The 19,396-nt window shown below is 60.8% G+C and overlaps 1 protein-coding gene across 1 annotated transcript in view; it reads left to right on the top strand.

The window, feature by feature from the left end:
- Positions 1–18,455, top strand: part of NAV1 (neuron navigator 1) — a 74,218-nt gene extending 55,763 nt beyond the window's left edge. Inside the window, exons 8-34 of the mRNA XM_039698490.1 lie at positions 2,869–3,007; positions 3,218–3,515; positions 3,879–4,572; positions 4,675–5,133; positions 5,342–5,383; positions 5,537–5,685; positions 6,264–6,434; positions 6,940–6,992; positions 7,160–7,183; positions 7,273–7,350; positions 7,544–7,627; positions 7,754–7,865; positions 8,457–8,578; positions 9,004–9,012; positions 10,357–10,553; positions 10,640–10,802; positions 10,941–11,115; positions 11,328–11,425; positions 11,551–11,646; positions 11,800–11,959; positions 12,058–12,293; positions 12,392–12,546; positions 12,736–12,807; positions 13,080–13,276; positions 13,810–13,928; positions 14,148–14,345; positions 14,888–18,455. Coding sequence (XP_039554424.1) covers positions 2,869–3,007; positions 3,218–3,515; positions 3,879–4,572; positions 4,675–5,133; positions 5,342–5,383; positions 5,537–5,685; positions 6,264–6,434; positions 6,940–6,992; positions 7,160–7,183; positions 7,273–7,350; positions 7,544–7,627; positions 7,754–7,865; positions 8,457–8,578; positions 9,004–9,012; positions 10,357–10,553; positions 10,640–10,802; positions 10,941–11,115; positions 11,328–11,425; positions 11,551–11,646; positions 11,800–11,959; positions 12,058–12,293; positions 12,392–12,546; positions 12,736–12,807; positions 13,080–13,276; positions 13,810–13,928; positions 14,148–14,345; positions 14,888–14,983 — 4,396 coding nt within the window. The 3' untranslated portion in view covers positions 14,984–18,455. The remainder of the gene's footprint in view (positions 1–2,868; positions 3,008–3,217; positions 3,516–3,878; positions 4,573–4,674; positions 5,134–5,341; positions 5,384–5,536; positions 5,686–6,263; positions 6,435–6,939; positions 6,993–7,159; positions 7,184–7,272; positions 7,351–7,543; positions 7,628–7,753; positions 7,866–8,456; positions 8,579–9,003; positions 9,013–10,356; positions 10,554–10,639; positions 10,803–10,940; positions 11,116–11,327; positions 11,426–11,550; positions 11,647–11,799; positions 11,960–12,057; positions 12,294–12,391; positions 12,547–12,735; positions 12,808–13,079; positions 13,277–13,809; positions 13,929–14,147; positions 14,346–14,887) is intronic.
- Positions 18,456–19,396: the final 941 nt, after the last annotated feature.

The raw sequence follows: 19,396 nt of genomic DNA, 5'->3' as shown, positions 1-19,396 counted from the left end.
GCGGTTTGGGGGGCACTGGGTCCAGGCCCGGTGCTGAGCAATGGCCTCTGGCTCTGGTATTGTGGGCTGGACTTGGGGTCACTGGTGCTGTGTTTGGGGATGTGAATCGTGGTTAGGGGCTCTACGGGCATTTGGGGCGACACTGGCGGACACCAGGGACAGGGGTCGGGGCCGTGGGCTGCGGGGCAGAATTTGGAGACATGGTCGCGAAGCTGAGGCGGGCGAGGCTTGGAGCCGGGACCCCGGTGCCGTCGCGGCGGGGACGGGGAGGGGCCGAGGCACGGCGGAGGGGGTCCTGCGCCGCTGTCGCTTTAAGGCGCGGGCAGCGGGGCGGTCCCGCCGCGCCCGGCACCGCGGCACCGGGGCACCGGGGCGGCTCCCGCGGGCCTTCCCATCCTCCGCCCCGGCACCGCCATCCTCCGCCCCGGCCCGCGCCCCGCACCTGCAGTACGGCCGGGCCTGTCCTCCGCGGGGCTCCCGAGGCTCTGGTGCCTCCGGACGTCGGGTCTGACCCGGCACTGCCGAGCGCGGGGCTCCGAGCCGGGGTGCGGCCGGGGCGGGGCGCAGCATCCCCGCGCACCGCGCCGCGGTCCCCGTCCATCCTCCGCTCCCTGCCGGTGCCGCCGCCTCCCCGCGCCGGGGCTGGGGCCGCGGTGCTCATCCCCGGGGCCGTGCCGGACCGTCCCGCCCCCCGCGGGGCTGTCCGCCCGCCGGCGCCGCGGAGCGCGGCAGGACGGACGCGCTGCCCTTGAGCATCCCCATTCCTGGGAGCTGCCGCGGGGCTGCTGGCGGGTAGGTTCGGTGCGGGACCGTCTGCAGGAGCTGGGAATGGCTCTGGATAAGATGGAGGGGATGGAGCACAAAGCAGAGGGTCAGTTTTCCCCGGGAGTGACAGTCTGACATGGCTGTCGAGGTGCCGGGGCTCAGCCATGCTCCGGGAGTTTGTACATGCTGAGGGGCCAGTGGTGCTGGGCTTCAGGCTTTCCTTGCTGTGCTACCTATGGCATGCATGTAGCAGTTTGGGGGGGTCCGTCAGCTGTGTGCCCATAAGAGAGTCAGAGACACCCTCACAGTGTGCAGCTGTCTCTCCAGCCTCTTGCCGTGGTTTTAGTGATTTTGGGATGTGACCTTCCATGTTGTCTTTTCTTGGCACAGGGTTGTCGAGGAGGATTTGGAGTCACCTCCTGCCTTGGCTTAACTTCTGACCCTCTGCCTCTTTCTCAGTGGCTCCCTGGATGCCCAGGGCACTGGGGGTGTTGCATGCATGGCTGGGAGAGTGTTTGGGATTTCCCTGCCTGACCCCAAAAGCCAGACTGAGACACCAGCACAACATGTGGCCCCAGCTGTGTTGCCACAGGACACAGTCCTACAAAGCCTGGCCTCACTCCTGGCACTACTTGCTGCCAGGTGATGCCAGGTTGGGAGAGGGGGTTTGCTGCAGGCTTTGCTGGGGTGAGGATTTCCATCCCAGTGGGAACTCACCCTAGGCATAGAGCTGATGGTGAGACATGGCTTGGTGCTGAGAAGCTCAGCAGCACATCCTGAGTGCATGATCCTATTGAAATCCCTTCCTGGGCAGCAGCACCTGCTGGCTCTGTCCCAGAAGCTGCTGTGGGGTCACAGGAGGCTGTGCCCATCTTGGCTTTGGCCAGTCTCCGATTAACTTCTCCCCTATGGAAAGAGCAAGACACTCAGTGCAGGTCTTATGGTGTTGGAGCTGCCTTTGTTGCTCCTTCTTGAGCTTTGGGCATCTGACACGGATGATGGTGGCTGTTGTTTTTGCTCTGCCATTGCTGTTGGGGCTCTGCTGTTTCTGGGCATCACTTGCACCTCTGTGGTCCTGATGCAGATAAACAGGCATCTCTTGCAGGGACTGGGGCTGGCTGCAGCTCCCAGCTCTGCTCTGCCCTCCGATGCCACAGCTTGTCACAGAATCATGGCATGGTGTGGGTAGAAAGGGACCTTAAAATTCATTTTGTGCCATTCCCTGCCATGGCCAGTGGCACCTTTCACTAGGTCAGGTTGCTCCAAGCCCCATCCAACCTGACTGAACATTTCAGTGATGGGGCAGCCACAGCTTCTCTGGGCAGCCTGTGCCAGTGTTGTCTCCCCCACCACCTCACAGGCCCTGGGAGGCTGCGAGGCTCCACTGACCTACTCAGCTGCTGACCTGAAAGGTGCTGTGCTCATCCTGCTGGAAGGTGCTCCCTGCCTGCCTGTGCCAGATCGACATGGGCACAGCCCAGTGCTGTGGGACCAGCTGTGCCCTTGGGGCACCCAGGCAGCTGCTGCCCCAGTGTGCTGCTGACTGATGGCCCTGCAGATGGGCTTCTGCACACTTGGCTGAGCCCCGGCATGGAGCAGCCACCTCAGCGCAGCAGCAGATCCCAGACTTGCTGCCTCTGGCTGCTGGGGGCTGGAGAGGAGCAGTAAGGTGCAGTGAGTGGGGACCACCTCAGGAAGGAGGGATGCTACAGGGTAGTTGGTTTGTTTATTGAAGCAGTCCTGCCCTTTCTGACAATCCTAACCTGCCTCCAGGGTCAGAGCAGGTTGCTGGGGGCTTGTTGCCAGCTGTGATGCTGTGGCATGAGTGCTGGCTTCCCTGAGCTGCAGATGTCCCTCCATTCCTGCCAAAGCTCAACGGAGCTTTAATGGGGAGGAGCAGGGTCACTGAGGCTTGTGTGCCACAGGAACATGAGCCAATGCCAGGCTGGGCTGGAGCCAGCCATGGGCCCTGCATGCCATGTCCCTGCCATGGGCACTGCCAGGAGCTGGTTTTTGCCCCGGCGGCCCCTGGAACAGGGAGATCCTGTGGGTGGTGGGACCCATTGGGCTGAGCAGAGGTCTGATGCTGCCTTTCCCTCACAGCTGGGATGAGAGCAGCTCCATCAGCAGTGGCCTCAGCGATGCTTCCGACAACCTCAGCTCAGAGGAGTTCAATGCCAGCTCCTCGCTCAACTCCCTGCCCTCCACCCCCACCGCCTCGCGCAGGAACTCGGCCATAGCGGTAGGTGCCCGTGGCACCCGGGCCCTTTCCAGCACCTGCCCCAGCTTTCCTGCCACCACCTCGGTGGGAAAGAGGGCAAGGAGGGTGCCAGTGTGAGGAAACAAGGATGGCACAGGGTGTCTGCTGCGTCCTTCTCCCAGCTGGCTGATGTTCTCTGGGACGGGTTTGGGGTGGGTGCCAGGAGCGCCCCTGACTCTGCTCTGCCCCCAGCTGCGCACGGACTCGGAGAAGCGCTCGCTGGCAGAGAGCGGACTCAGCTGGTACGGTGAGGGTGACGAGAAGGCACCCAAGAAGCTGGACTACGACAGCAGCAGCCTCAAGATGGAGCATGGCTCCTCTAAGTGGCGGCGGGAGCCTTCGGATGGTGGAGAGGAGGGATCCAAGGGTGGTGAGCTGAAGAAGCCTGTCAGCCTGGGCACCCCAGGCTCCCTCAAGAAGGGCAAGACTCCTCCAGTGGCTGTGACCTCCCCCATCACCCACACAGCCCAGAGCACCCTCAAAGTGGCAGGTAAAAACCAGTTTGGGCAGGGTCCAGCTCCTTTGATGGAGAGAAGTTTGGGTGCTGTCTTTGTGTGCCTTCCCCAAGTATGTGGGCCATGGGATGGCCTATGGCTGTGCTCAGACCCTGAGCTGGGTGTGGGCTGAAAGGGAGGCAGGGCTGTGTTGTGGGCTGCAAGCAGGCTGGGGGTCTGTGCCTGCCCCATGGTTTCATGTCCACACACCAGGCTGGGGAACTGTTGAGTGCACCAAGGGCATGTCCCTTCTCTGTCACATCCCTGCATCTCTGGTGCCCATATCCTGTCTGGGCTTGTTCACTTCCAAATGTCCCCAAAGCCTCCAGAGACACTAACCTGTCTGTTCTTGCCACCAGGCAAGCCAGAGACCAAAGTCACTGACAAGAGCAAGCTGTCAGTGAAGAACACGGGCCTGCAGCGCTCCTCCTCCGATGCCGGCCGTGACCGCACCGCTGATGCCAAGAAGCCGCCCTCAGGGCTTGCACGCCCCTCATCCTCCAGCTCCTTTGGCTACAAGAAACCAACTCCTGCCACTGGCACGGCCACTGTCATGCAGGCTGGGGGCTCAGCCACTCTTGGCAAGATCCAGAAGAGTTCTGGCATCCCTGTTAAGCCAGTCAGTGGGAGAAAAACAAGCCTCGATGTCTCCAACGCACCTGAGCCTGGGTTCCTGGCACCAGGGGCTCGCTCCAACATCCAGTACCGCAGCCTGCCCCGGCCGGCCAAGTCCAGCTCCATGAGTGTGACCGGGGGCCGCAGCGCAGCGCGGCCAGTCAGCAGCAGCATTGACCCCAGCCTGCTGAGCACCAAGCCCGGCGGCATCTCGGTGTCGCGGCTCAAGGAGCCATCCAAGGTTGGCACTGGCCGTGGCACTCCAGCCCCTGTGAACCAGACAGACCGTGAGAAGGAGAAGGCCAAGGCCAAGGCAGTGGCACTTGACTCTGAGTGCAACACCCTGAAGAGTGCCAGCTCACCTGAGAGCACCCCAAAAGCCCAGGCCAACCTCCCGCCAGCAGCCAAGGTGGCTGAGCTGCCCCCTACACCTCTCAGGTATGGTCCTTCCACCTCTGAGGGCAGCAGGTGCCTGGCACAGCTGTGCCCAGCACCACTACCTGAGTCTCACCTGTTTTCTTACCCATTTCCCCCCTCCAGAGCGGCTTCCAAGACCTACGTGAAGCCTCCCTCGCTGGCCAACTTGGACAAGGTCAACTCCAACAGCTTGGACTTGCCCTCCTCCAGTGAGCTGCACACCCCACACACTGCCAAGCTCCAGGACCTGCACCCGGCTGGTGGGCACCTTGCGCCCTGCTTCAGCCCCAGCCCTGCCCCCATCCTCAACATCAACTCAGCGAGCTTCTCCCAGGGCCTGGAGCTCATGGGTGGCTTCAGTGTCCCCAAGGAGGGCAGGATGTACCCTAAGCTCTCCGGCCTTCACCGCAGCATGGAATCCCTGCAGATGCCCATGAGCCTGCCCAGTGCCTTTTCAGGGGGCAGCACCACCACCCCCGCCCCTGCTGCTGCACCCCCTGCCAGCGCAGAGGAGGAAGAGGAAGAAGAAGAGGCAGGAGAGCTGGGCTGGAGTGGGAGCCCCCGGCTCACACATCTGGACAGGTATGGCAGGAAGGAGGTTGGTGGGCTGCTGCAGCACCTTCATGGGCACACAGTGCTCTCTGCTGTTCTGCCATATCCTTTACCTGCTTCAGAGTCTCTTCCTGCTACATTTCTAGGGAAAAGCTCCCTAGAGCTCCCTATAATTCGATCCCCATGGTTTCTTCCCTAGTCTGTGCAGGGATGTCACTGATCTTTCCTTCCCTTCCAGTGCCAGCCGCGACAGGAACACATTGCCCAAGAAGGGCTTGAGGTAAAAGAGCCCAAGTGACTTCTGGGTGGTGCTGGGGCGGGAAGGGAAGGCTTTCCAGGGCAGTGTCCCTGAGCCAGGGGAGCTGGGCTGCAGCGCAGTGGGCGGGAGGTGGATGGTGCTGGTCGATCTCACCATGCCTGTCTGCGGCTCCAGGTACCAGCTCCACTCCCAGGAGGAGGCCAAGGAGCGGCGCCACTCCCACGCGGTCAGCGGGCTCCCCGAGTCGGACGAGCAGCAGGAGCTGCCCTCCCCCCCCGCCCTCCCCATGGCGCTGGTCGGGAAGGGTCCGCTCACCAGCATTGGTCAGTGCCCTCCACTGCCAGCCCCCTCCCTCCTGCTCCCGTGGGATGTGCTGGTGCTCCCCTGGGCGCTGCTTGTCTCCTTGACACCACCAACACCAGCACCTGGTGCTTTGAGTGCAGGACTGGGACCAGGGATATCCATCACCTCTGCTTTGGGGCATCTTGTCCACCTTTGGGCCTCAGGCCATAACTGTTCCTCTGTGGGTGCCTGGCAGGGCAAGGTGTAGGCCTTCACCAGGACCTGCATGTTCCTGGAGGATTTGGGGGATCCAGGCAGACAAGTTGGGGCAGCAGGCTCCACTCCTGCACCTGTAGGTGTTGGGCTGTGGCGCAGTGGTACCCACTTGTCCCTGGGGCAATGGATTTGTTTTTCAGCCCTGTGATTACCTTGGTGCTGGTGTCCAGGTCTTCCCAGCATGAACCTGCCTTTTAGCTTTCCCCAGCCCCTCCCTGCTTTGGGACTACAATCCCTGCTTCCTCACGGCTCTCGTGGATTGCTCCCAGTTCTGCTTCCCCATCCTGATGGCAGGTCCCCAGTGTGACTCTGACCCTGCCTCCTCCCCGCTTTCTCCTTGCAGTGAGCCCCACTGCCACCACAACCCCGCGGATCACCCGCTCCAACAGCATCCCCACCCACGACTCCACCTTCGAGCTGTACAGCACCTCCCAGATGGGCAGCACCCTCTCCCTGGCCGACAAGCCCAAGGGCATGATCCGCTCGGGCTCTTTCCGGGACCCTGTGGACGATGGTGAGAGTGTGCTGTGCTCCTGCCCGGGCAGAGGAGGCTGCAGAGGGTTGGTGGGGCTCCCTGCACCCTTGTCCCTCCCTACTGGTGCTGCCATGGCATTGTTGGATGGGTTGCTGTGATGTCCCGTTCTTGGCATCAGAGCAGGGACAGCAACGCTGAGGGCTCTGTTGGACTCTGTGCTGGCGTCAGCCCTGGGTCTGCCCTGACCCCCATGGGTACTCAGTGTCCTTGGGTTGCCCCAGGGTGCTGTGACACTGGGGAGGAGGGGATCCAAGCAGACAGGGAGGGCAGCACAGCCCCCAGGTTCTCCAGAGAGGAAGGTGCAGGTGGAGGGCACGCACTGAGAAACAGGCAGTGCTGAGCAGCTGCCATCCCACCCCGTACCTCCCCCAGGCCACCTCAGAACCCTCCACCCCTGAGAGCCCCGTCACAGCTGTGCCCTGCCCTGTAGCCCCTGGGTGCTGCTCTGCAGGGCACCCTGACACCTCGGGTTTTCCTGTTGCAGTTCACGGATCAGTGCTGTCCCTGGCCTCCAGCGCGTCCTCCACCTACTCCTCCGTAAGAGCCGCCTCCGTGCTGCGCTGCTTTGTGCATGGCTGGGGGATCCGGGTGGGATGGGGGGGCTCTGTGCATGCCTCTGCCTGGTGCTGAGCCTGTCTGTGCCTCGCTGCCCTCCTGACTGCCTGCCTCTGTCTGTCTGTCCCTCTCTGCTCTCATGCTGCCAGGCTGAGGAGAAGATGCAGTCTGAGGTGAGCCCACACCCTTTGCTCACGCCTGCCCCTGCCCCCAGTGAGGGCAAGTGCCTGGCCCCTCTCATCTCTCTGCTCTCTCCCCACAGCAAATCCGCAAGCTGCGCCGCGAGCTGGAGTCCTCGCAGGAGAAGGTGGCCACGCTGACGTCCCAGCTGTCTGCTAATGTGAGTCCCCATGGGAGCCCCTGTGGGGCACCCCACCCCATCCCTGCAGGGCATAGGGCTGGTGCTGGATGTGCCCATGGAAGCCCTGATTTTCCATTCAGCCTTCTGCATCCCACACCTGGCAGTGGGTGCTCACCTGTCCGTGGGTTTTTGCCCAGTTGTGGAAGCTCACCTGTTTCTCCACTTCTCCCAGGCCAACCTGGTGGCAGCCTTTGAGCAGAGCCTGGTGAGCATGACATCCCGCCTGCGGCACCTGGCTGAGACCGCTGAGGAGAAGGTGGGTGCATCGCAGTGCTCAGGGGGGCTGGTGGGTGCTGGACGTGGGAGATTGCCCCAGGGGTGCTCCTGGGTGGGCTCTCCACCATTGGGATGCACTCCATGGTTCCCAACTCTGCTGCCCCAGGACACGGAGCTGCTGGACCTGCGAGAGACCATCGACTTCCTGAAGAAGAAGAACTCAGAGGCCCAGGCTGTGATCCAGGGTGCTCTAAATGGCACTGATGTCACCCCCAAAGGTAAGGCATGATGCTGTGGTCCTTCCTGAGCTGGGATGCACCTACTAGGACTGGCACAGGGCCCCAGGGCACACCCTCTCATAGGGGAAGTTCATCTGGAGGCAGGGTGCCCTGGGCAGCAGTTTTTCCCCACCTTGACTCCTTGAGCATCTGAAACCAGGAATGGACAGCCAGAGCTGTCACCATGGGAGGTCACGGTGCTGGCACGTAGGGGAGTGGTTGGTTGTCAGTCTTGGAAGACCTCCTTGCCAGGCCCTTTGCCTACAGCCAGTTTTGCCTGCTGATATTGACTTTGTTCCCATAAGTGCTGTTTGTGGCCCCAAACCCCAGTGTGAGTGCAAGGGGCTGTCAGGGAGATGGCCTGGGACAGCAGCAGGGTGATATAGCCCTGGGCATCTCTCTGGCAGCACCTATGTGGTGTCTGAGTCCCGTGTCATTGTTACAAGGTGGCTCCAAGAGCTCAGAAGGTGTTGGGTGGCAGGAGGGATTGGGTGTAGGGAGGGGGGACCATAGGGTGCTCTGGCTTTGAGACAGTTGCAGGTAGCTGATTCCTCCTTTCCCAATCTCTCCTGCTTCTCTGGCGGACCCCAGAGCTGCGCATCAAGCGGCAGAACTCCTCTGACAGCATCTCCAGCCTCAACAGCATCACCAGCCACTCCAGCATTGGCAGCAGCAAGGACGCTGACGCCAAGAAGAAGAAGAAGAAGAGCTGGGTGGGTTGGATGGGGCACTGGTAGGAGAAGTGGGGCTTGGGGAGCCACTGGCAGGGTCTGCTCAAGGTCAGCCCCGCAAACCAACTGCTCTCAGTCTGCCTTGGCTTCGGAGTGTTGGTGCCCCCTGTCCCCTGGGGACAGCAGTGGTGAGGAGAGTGTAACTGCCATGGATTTGTGTCTTGAATTGTTGGCTGGGACTTTGCCAGCCCCTTTGGGAGTTTCCCAGCCCTAGCCCTGCATGCTGCTTCCTTGTGTATTCCCCCATGTCTCCCTCCTGCGCACGCAGGCTCTGACAGTGTGGAGGGCTGAAACCTCAGCTGGGCAGTCCCTTCCCTGCACCAGGCAGCTCTGAGCTGGATGTGCAATTAAGTCTTGCTTTGTTTTGTTTCTCTTCCCCTATGCTGACCTCAACCCTTTTTTTCCAGGTGTACGAGGTAAGTCCCACACTGTCCAATCCACTATGCCCAGCCAGGGCCCTTGCTCCATTTCATGGGACAGTGCTCATACACTCCCCATCCCATCCATCCCACTGGCACTAACCCCAGCACAGGCCATCCTGGGTCCCCAGCCAGGCTGTGCCCACCTTGGCTGCTTCCTTTGATGTTAAGGACCCACAAGGAGGGGCTTGAACTGCCACAGACAGCAGGAAAGGCTCACATGGGACCTGCCCCCATGGATGGGGAACAGTCCCCTTCTTGCCTAGGGAAGGCAGGCACTCTCCTGACTTCCTGCAACTGGATCTTTTGAGATGGAGGCCTTGGTGCAGCCCTGCCAGTGTCACTGAGGACACTGGAGTGCACTGCCCATCTCTGCCTCTCCAAGGCTGCCTGATGTGGTCTCAAGTGGCTCTGTCCCTGTCAGTACCCACATAGGTCAGTGCTTCCCTGCTTCCACCATCAGCAGAGCTGGATACCTACTTTGTTTACACTGAAATGCAATGCTTTTGCTTTTGGGAACACCCTAGAGCAGTCTGCTGGTACCTGTGGGAATTGGGACAGATGCTGTGTGCCCTCCATCCCTTCTTTCTCCCACCTTCCCTTGGAGCAGGCCCTGGCAGTCCAGGACACATGTGAGCCCAGGGTGCCCATCCTGCTCCTCTCCTACCAGCTGGTGGGACCCAGTTTGGGTCTAGTTTGGTCCCTGTGCAGTGTCCATCCCCCTCCCTGGCCCCAGCCCACTGCTCACCCACCACTGCTCTGTGTGTGCTGTGTGCATGCTGCATGCTCAGGTGAGACACCAGCATGCTCTGGTGGAGGGCTGGCTGCCCCTCTGTGCTTCCAGCAGGATCCGTGGGGCAGAGGGAGGTGTGGGGCAGGACCATGGCTCTGCAGTGGCTGGAGCAAGGGACATACCTGTAGATAAATGCCTCTTGCTGAAATGGCTGTGGTGGGGTGAATGTGGGGATGGATTGGCCCTTCTTGATGGAACATTGTGCTGGTGCCATGCCTGAACAGCCTGGTGTAGGTGCTGGTGGGGAGCAGGGCTGGGAGACATCCTGACCAGGACATGGGTCCCACTCTTTGGGGCTCTGGTGCCATCCAGGCTGGGGTGAGTGTTGCCCAAAGGGCTGTGCACCCCATCTGTTCGCAGTGCCAGCAGAGCAGGGTCAGGCTGCAGCCTTCCCCAGCATGGTGGAGGTGCTGCCTCTGTGATGGGTGTGGTTGTGCTGATCCCAGCTCAGCCTGTGGGTCCTGGACAGACAGGGCAGGACCAGGCCAGGTCTCTGCTCGTGAGGCTGCACTTTGGACTGCCTCTAACAAGTTTTCCTTCTCCTGTAGCTACGCAGCTCCTTCAATAAGGCCTTCAGCATCAAGAAGGGCCCCAAATCAGCTTCATCCTACTCTGACATAGAGGAGATTGCCACGCCAGACTCGTCAGCCCCCTCTTCCCCTAAGCTACAGCATGGCTCCACAGAGACTGCCTCGCCCTCCATCAAGTCCTCCACATCCTCCTCTGTGGGCATTGACACGGCTGAGTACGTGGGGCCAGGGAGGGCCAGTGGCAGGGGCTGCAGGCTCCCTCCAGGGACACGTGTGAGACCTGATCTCTCCCTTGGCCTAGGCTCTTCCAGGCCCACAGTGAGGGCGAGCCCGAGAAGAAGGAGGTGTCAGAGCTGCGGTCAGAGCTGTGGGAGAAGGAGATGAAGCTGACAGACATCCGCCTGGAGGCCCTTAACTCAGCCCACCAGCTGGAGCAGCTGCGGGAGACCATGCACAACATGCAGGTGAGGACCCCTGCCAGCAGCCTGGCTGCTCTCAGTACCAAGGTGCCCACAGTCCCTGCATTCTCACCACTGTGCTGCACCCCAGAGTGCTGCTGGCATACAGCTCCTTACCCTGTGTCGTGCCTTGTTGTGCCCCAGCTGGAGGTGGATCTCCTGAAGGCTGAGAATGACCGTCTCAAGGTGGCCCCTGGGCCTTCAGCAGTGCTGGGTGCTGTTCCCAGCCATATCACGAGCACATCGGCCTCCTCCTCACCACGGCGCTCCTTGGGTCTCACCCTTGGTCACGCCTTCAGCCCCAGCCCGGGGGATGCAGGTAGGGGTGATAGAGCTGCTGGCAGATGGGGAAGGGCTGGGATAGGGAGGGGTGTGTGTGGTAGCAATGTGCTGCTGCTCACCTGGAGTGAGCAGGGGATCTGTCGTGCTGCTGGTGCCGCTGTCAGCCACAGCAGGATTTGCCTCTGGCTGGGCATAGCCAGGCCTGGTGGCTTGGCTCTGGCCAGCACAGCCTCACTGCTGCATCCCCAGACGTGTCCCCCATGGATGCTGTCAGCGCTGGCACCCAGAAGGACGAGCTGACGCTGCGGATTGTGGTGCGCATGCCGCCCCAGCACATCATCAAGGGGGTAAGTGTGGGCTCCACGGGGAGCCTGACCTGTCACTGTGTCCTGGCCCTGACAGAGGGGCAAAGGATACCTCCTGGGGCTGGATGTGGTGCTGCAGCACTGCACACTTCTGTGTTGGCTCCTAGGACCTCAAGCAGCAGGAGTTTTTCTTGGGCTGGACCAAGGTGAGCGGGAAGGTAGACTGGAAGATGCTGGATGAGGCTGTCTGCCAGGTCTTCAAGGTAGGAGCAAAAAGAACACTCTTTAGAGAGCCATCCTTTGACACTGCTCCACCAGGCCTGCTATTCCATGGCCAAGGTCCTCCCCAAGCTTTCTTGGAGCTGCTCTCTGACAGCCCTCAGGGGCACTGACAGCCCTGTCCTTCTCCAACGTAGGATTACATCACTAAGATGGATCCTGCGTCCACGCTGGGGCTCAGCACGGAGTCCATCTACGGCTACAGCATCAGCCACATCAAGCGGGTGCTGGACACGGAGCCGCCGGAGCTGCCACTGTGCCGCCGGGGCCTGACCAGCGTTGTCGTGACGCTCAAAGGTCAGTGTGGCAGAGGGGCCCCATGGCTGTGCCATGGCCCTGCTGTTTTGGGGTGTTGCAGGGTGGGAGTGGGACCCTCAGCCTTCCCCTGCCCACAGGCTTGAAAGAGAAATGCGTGGACAGCCTGGTGTTTGAAACGCTCATCCCCAAGCCCATGATGCAGCACTACATCAGCCTCCTGCTGAAGCACCGCCGCCTCATCCTCTCGGGGCCCAGTGGCACCGGCAAGACCTACCTGACCAACCGCCTGGCCGAGTACCTGGTGGAGCGCTCGGGTCGGGACGTCACCGAGGGCATCGTCAGCACCTTCAACATGCACCAGCAGTCCTGCAAGGTGAGGGCACACAGCAGTGTCCCTGTGGGCACTGGTGCCATGGTCCCCGTGGCCGTCATGCCTGGCCCCACACGTGACACCTGACCTGTTTGTTGCAGGATCTTCAGCTGTACCTGTCCAACCTGGCCAACCAGATCGACCGGGAGACGGGCACGGCGGACGTGCCGCTGGTGATCCTCCTGGACGACCTCAGCGAGGCGGGCTCCATCAGCGAGCTCGTCAACGGCGCACTCACCTGCAAGTACCACAAATGGTGAGAGCCCCTCTGCACCCCTGCACCGCAGCCCCGTGGCACACACGTGCTCCCTGCCGCTCTCACCGAGCTCGCTGGGCTGTGGGGATGAGGCCACACGTGTCTGCTGTGCCCAGATCAGCTCTGCCTTGGGCAGGGGTGACTCCGAGGCTTTTTCTCATTAATCTTGTTTCTCTGTCACTCACTCAGTCCGTATATCATTGGCACTACCAACCAGCCTGTGAAGATGACCCCAAACCATGGCCTCCATCTCAGCTTCAGGTAGGAATTGTACATCCCTGGGGATCATTCTTGTGGAGTTGTGGGGGACAGAAGGCATCACTTGCACCTGGGTGTTTCTGTGGTCACAACCTTTGGCTGGTGACCCTGGTTAGGAATGAGCCCCCAGGCCTGTCCCTGCCATCCCAGAAGGACCTGATATTCCCCAGCCTCAGGCAAATGCAGGGTGGGGATGCAAGGAGGGGCTCAAGAGTTCTGGGGAGCAGGGCAGCTTGTGTGGAGACCCAGCCCTGACCACTGGAGTCCTCCCCCAGGATGCTGACCTTCTCCAACAACGTGGAACCAGCCAATGGCTTCCTGGTGCGCTACCTGCGGCGGAAGCTGCTGGAGTCGGACACGGACATCAACGCCAACAAGGAGGAGCTGCTGCGGGTGCTGGACTGGGTGCCCAAGCTCTGGTACCATTTGCACACCTTTCTGGAAAAACACAGCACATCCGACTTCCTCATCGGTACGGCCTTACCTCACCTTTCTCCTCTGTCCCAGGCTGTGAGGAGCCCTGGGGACTGGCACCAAACCCTCCCAGAGGAGCTCGGGGGGGCTGATGTGTTCCCTGTGTCTCCCAGCCCCACAAACCACAGCTGGTGGGTGATGCACACAAGCGTTGCTCTTCCCTGGGTGCTCTTTTTTGGTTACTTTGGGTGCTGTCACTAGAGGTGTCAGCCAAGGCTGCCAGTCCTCCCTGCACCCTTCCCTGGGCATGGAGGAGCTACATTTTCCCAGGTGGATCCCCCATGCCTCACCAGGCTTTTGGGGGATAGATTGAGCTTGGCAGCCCCCTTCCTTGCCTGGGAGATGCTGTCTGTCTGCTGTACAGGCTGATGGTGCCTAGCCACTGTTCCCAAGGGCTCCCTTCCAGCCAGGAGTGCCCACCTCAGTGCTGTGAGCCTTGGGCCCAGTGACTGGAGGAGGGGCATAGGAGTGGGTGTCCCAGAGGAGCTGGGTGCCCCAGCTCCTATTTCCACTGTCTGCTTCCCCCCACAGGTCCCTGCTTCTTTCTGTCCTGCCCCATTGGAATTGAGGATTTCCGGACCTGGTTCATCGACCTGTGGAACAATTCCATCATCCCTTACCTGCAGGAGGGGGCAAAAGATGGGCTCAAGGTAGCCAGTGCTGCTGGCACATGAGAGCACAAACCAGTGTGGGGACACACTGATAAAGCCATCATGGGTCGGGGGGAGAGGGGAGGCACTGGCTTGGTGGGTGTAGGTGACATCTCTGTCAGTCCCTGTGCCCTGTGGCACATAGCATGTCCTGGGGGGCTCACGTTGCTGGCTCTGGCATGTGCTGAGCAGGTGGCTGCCACTTGATCCCTGCCACAGGTCCATGGGCAGAAGGCAGCCTGGGAGGACCCCGTGGAGTGGGTGCGGGACACCCTGCCCTGGCCGTCAGCGCAGCAGGACCAGTCCAAGCTGTACCACCTGCCCCCGCCCACCGTGGGGCCCCAGAGCACCGTGTCCCCCCCTGAGGAGCGCACCGTGAAGGACACCACGCCCAGCTCCCTGGACTCAGACCCGCTGGTACGGTGGTCAGCAGGAGGGGCTGGGAGGAGCTGGTGGCAGAGCAGGGTGGAGCTTTGCTTTCCCAGTTAATTCTCAGTGCAAAAAGCCTGATTTGGGGATGCAGAAACACTTGATGCTCCCAGGAGGAGCAGTGGGTGCGGGGTGGTGGCACTGGCAGGTGGGCTGCACACCAGGACACATGGTGACATGCTGGTGAAAGGGCACGACATGGCACTCCACGAGGCATGTCCACATGCAGAGCCACAGACAGGCACTTGTGCTCCTACATATCCTGATGTGTCGCCTGGAGAGGCTGCTGGCTCCACAGGTGCTGCCAGCTGATGCTGCTTTGGCATACTGAGTCTTGAGCATTCCAGCTGTGCCCGAGGCTGGATCCTGGCACAAGGGAGGGATTTTGCAGCATCTCTGGGACTTGCTTTACCCTCTAAGGAGCTTCCCAGCAAGGCTGGTTTGGGAGGACAATAGGGCCAAGTGGCCTCCCCAGTTACCTGTGGGCCTCCTGTCTCCCTCGGGCTCCTGCCATGTGCTTGTCCCCACAGATGGCCATGCTGCTGAAGCTCCAGGAAGCTGCCAACTACATTGAGTCTCCAGACCGTGAGACCATGGTGGACCCCGACCTGCAGTCGACTCTGTGAGGCCCAGATGTGCCAGCCCAGGTGGAGGGGAGCTGCTGCTGGGCTGCTCTCCTTTTCCTTTGGCATCCGGGAGCGTGGGGCTGGCGAGCAAGCGGGGAGGAGAAGAGCAGGGCTCTGGCAGAGCCTGGGGAAACTCGGCTCGTCCGTGAAAGAGCACGAGTTACCATCTCCCCTCCCAACCCTGGGGGTAGGAGAATCCTGGTTTCTCTTCTTGGTTTTTTCTGTCTCTATTGCAAACTCTTGGGCTTTGGGACCAAGGCTGAGCCGCCGCTCCCGGGAGCTGCAGGAAGGCCCCTGCGTGGGGCAGGGACCCCGCGGGAGCCCCCTGGGCCACAGCTGGGGGCACAGGAGGAGCTGGGGCTGCAGGATGAGCACATGGGCACGAGGGGCTCCGGCTCCCTCTGCGCCTGCTGGGCAAAGCCACGAGAGCCTCCACTGTGGAGCTCCCACCCCGTGCCAGCCAAGGGGAGCATGGCTCTCGCTGCTCTGTGCATTCCCTGTTCCACCTGCACGGCAGCCGCTGTGACCAGGACAGCCCAAAAACCCTGCTTTTTTATTTTATTTTGTTTCCCCCTTCCCCTTTTCCTTTGGCCGAGTCCAGACTTTGCTTTGGTCCCTTTTTTTGTTCTGGTACTTTGCTCTCCTGGCCTGGAGCCTGTGGCCTGGTGCCTACTGCTTCCCTGGCAGCAGTGTCCTTTGCCTTTGGTTTCTTTTACAGCTGTTGGTTTCACCACTCAAACCACCTCTGTCACAAAACTGGTGCTCACTGGACGATCTCCAGTGCCTGAACCCACCTCCTGGGGCTGTACAGGTTGGCTGAGGTGGGACTTGGAGGCCAGTGTGGAGGCAGGTGGCAGCAGGAGGCTCCCAGAGCAGCCCCTCACATGGCAACTTCCTCCTCCTCCAAGGCACAGGGCATTGAGATGGTGTCTCCCACCAGGCTGGGATGCCACAGAGCATCCCCTCCCTGAGGTACTGGGGCGTGGGGAGGCTGCTGCTGCTGCCCCATCCCTGGGCAGCTGGATGTCATCCCTGTCCCCTTGGTGGAGGGGGGCCCAACCAACCTTTCACTCCTTGGTGCTGCCAGGCCTGGGGCTGTGGGTCAATGAGCCTGGGGTTGCTTGCTCCCCATGCTGCCTGCCCCCCCTGGCCCTGTGCCTTCCTGTAGCCTGGCAGGGTCTGTGCTGGTGCTCTGGGGGCACCTGGGGCTGCCATGTGTCCTCCTGGCCTTATCCTGCATTGTCAAGAGGCCAGACTCCATGGAGAGGGTCGGCCCCGGTGCTGCCGTGGTGCCTTAATCTCTGGCCATGCGGGAAGGGGGGACGTGGGGCCTGGGACAATGCTGTCACAGCCTGCTCCAGCTCCAGTATCCTCTGTTCCCAAAGCCAGCTTGGCTGGGATGGAATGAAGGTGCTGGGACTGCTGCCTGCAGCACCCTCACTGGCCTGTCCCCAGCCATGGCTGTGGAGTGCCCTGCAGGTCTGCACTCCCATCCCGTGCCCCCTTGGGCTCTGGGGGCCCCCACCTCCCTGCTGCCCTCCAGCTCAGCCCCCACATTCTTCTGGGGCCCTGGAGAGACGTAGGAGGAGAGGTGACCCCAGGGTCAGATCAGCTGAGCCCGCCCTGTCCCCAAACTCTGCCAGGCTGGGCCCTGGGCAGCCTCAGCCCCCTGGGCAGCCTCAGCCCCTGTGCTGCAGCTGGTGTGGCCTTCAGGGACGCCTCCCACCCTCTGGGACGGGCACCTCCCGCAGTGCCCCCGGGGCTGCCGCCACCTCTGCCCTCCCTCGGTGCTCCTGGCCGGTGTGTCCCGCCTCGCCGCCCCATGGTGCTCACTTCTCCCACCTGTCCGTCTGTCCGACAGCCTCCTGCTGCCGCGGGGCCAGCCAGCCCTGCCCCTTCCCACGGGGCCCTCCGGGCTCTCTTCCCCACGCTGGCTTGGGCGTTAGGGCTTTCTGTTCTCCTTCTCTTCTGTCGAGGACTCGCTGTACATAGATCCGTCGTGGAACGCCCTGTGTGGGTTGGGGGGGCCCGGCCCTGCGCCTTGTCCCTGGTTTTGGGTTTTTTTTGTACTCTGTGATGACTGTGCTGTGCTGACTTCTTTTCTGATTGTATGAGGCTCCGGCCCAGCAGCCACTTGAGGTCTGCAATGGGGACGCAGCTGTTCCCTCCAGCCCCTCACCTCCTCCTTGAGACTCTGGTGCCCAGGGTGGGGAGGGACTGATGCACCTTTGGGGGCTGTCCTGTGCCCAGGTGCCCTGAGGAGTCCCATGGCAGGAGGGGCAGCCTTGCCTGAGCTTTCTTTTCTGACTCCTCCAGGGAGCCACCCAAACCTGGACCAAACTGTAGCTGTCCCCCACTGCCGAGCACCCCTGGCCTGTGTCCTGCAGGTTTGCCCTGTCCCTCCCCAGACTGGGGCTGCCCCCATGCCATCGCCTCAGCCCTGGCAGCTGGAGGTGAGCAGGTGGTGGGGTGTGATCCAGGAGGAATCTCCAGGGGAAGAAGAAGGGCCATGCCAGCAGGTGGGCCCTGGGATCAGCTGCTGGGGGGCTTGGCTGGGGTTACCTGGCTGGAGGGGCCAGGTCCTGATGGATTCCTCCTGGCTTACACCAAACACCTCATGTCCCCAAGGCTGGCAGCTGTTGGACCCCTGGCTGTGGGCTGAGCCCTTCTGTGCCCAGGGGTCCAAGGATTGCTCTAACTCATCCTCCTGCCACTTCCAAGGGTGCCCACCACCCCCAAAGGTGCCTGTTGTCCCCAAAGGTGCCCATCTCCCCACAAAGGTATCTGCCACCTCCAGAGGTGCCAGTTGCCCCCAAAGGTGCCCATGGTCCTCAGGAGTCCCCCTGAGGGGCTGGAGGTGGGTGATGCCAATGCCTCACCCTCCTGCCCCCTCGAGCTGCTGCTGCCTGGTGGCCTGAACCTTACAATTTTAGCTTTTTTCTAATAAACACAAACAACCTTTTTTTAATTAAATAAAAGATGAAATGGACAAATTCCTGTTCTAGATTATCTGTGTAATTGACTGGGTTTTGTGTTTCTTAACTGCATGGTATTCCTGCCGAGGGGTTTTATAGCACTTTTTAAATTTCTCTTTAAGATTTTGGTCCAGATTTCTACTCACGCCTGTCTGTTTTTGTTTTTTTCTTGCACCCTCCACGTTTGTAAACTCGCTCCATTTTATACCTGATGTTGAGACCCAGCCCCACGTTGTATATAGCTGCGGGAACAATCATAGGGAACAAACAAACACCATCTGGACTCTTTCCACGATTAGTTGTTTTTACTTCAAAGAAATTTTAAAGGAAACATAAAAGGAAGCCAGGAAGAGGCTTGAGGATATTCTGAAAAGACAGAAACAAATCCAGCCCTGCACCAAGTCAGCTCCTGCTGCCCACACTGCCCGCACCAACTGGCATGTCTCTTCTCAGTCGTCTGTCTAACACCATTGGATTCAATAAAGTGATCTCCTGTACTGTTGGCTCCTGGTCCTGTGTCTGGCTCTGTCCCTGTGGCAGAGGGGAGGGCAGCTGCACACATCATAGAATTGTGATGGTTTGGGAAGGGACCTTAAGCCTCATCTCAGTGGAAGGGACACTTTGCACTATCCCAGCTTGCTCCAAGTCCCTGGCCTTGAACATTTCCAGGGATGGGGTGGCTACAGCTTCTCTAGGCAGCCTGAGCCAGGGTCTCACCTCCCTCACAGCCAAGATTTCCTTCCCATTATCCCATCTAACCCTGCCCGCTGGCAGTTTGAAGCCATTCCCCTTGTCCTATCCCTCCAGGCCCTTGTCCAAAGTCCTTCTCCAGCTCTCTTGGGAGGGAGAGGGGCTGGAAGGGGCTCTAAGTTCTCCCAGGGCCTTCTCTCCAGGCTGAGTATCCCTGATCTCTCCTAGCCTGTCTCCAGAGCAGAGGGGCTCAAGCCCTCAAAGCATCTACCCCTGTCCTTGGTAGTTGCCTTCCTGCAAAATATGGGAAGGGAGCCTTAGTAGAAACACTCCTGGGTTGAAGTCTTAGCTGTTTGCAGGATGCTGGGAGCAGTTTTAGGGATTGGTGACCTCTCTCCCGAGATCACACTCCTGTAAAGTCTGGGGTGGGCAGAAATGCTCCTGAATTGGAATCTTGGCAGTTCAGGACATGGAAAGCAGGAGGTCCCTTTCCTGGGGCAGGAGAGACAGGTCCTACCTGAGGTGAGCAGGGGAGAAGGCCTCGGGGTGTGTGGGCATTCCCAGGGCCCCTTTTGTCTCCCCAGGTCTGATCTGATCTCCCATTTGAAAGGACATGATAGTGACAGATGCCGCAGCAGCAGGGGGGGACAGAGGTGGACGGTGTCCCCTGTGCAAATCCAGTTGTTCTGCCTGCAGCAGAGCGCGGCTGGAGGCTGCAGCACGCAGGGAGAGCCCGGTCTTCTCGCGG

The sequence above is a fragment of the Passer montanus genome, unplaced genomic scaffold (assembly GCF_014805655.1).
Source record: "Passer montanus isolate IOZ18808 unplaced genomic scaffold, ASM1480565v1 scaffold127, whole genome shotgun sequence".
NCBI classification, from domain to species: domain Eukaryota; kingdom Metazoa; phylum Chordata; class Aves; order Passeriformes; family Passeridae; genus Passer; species Passer montanus.
Note: the sequence above shows the minus strand (reverse complement) of the source record. Positions and strands in the feature narration are given on the sequence as shown.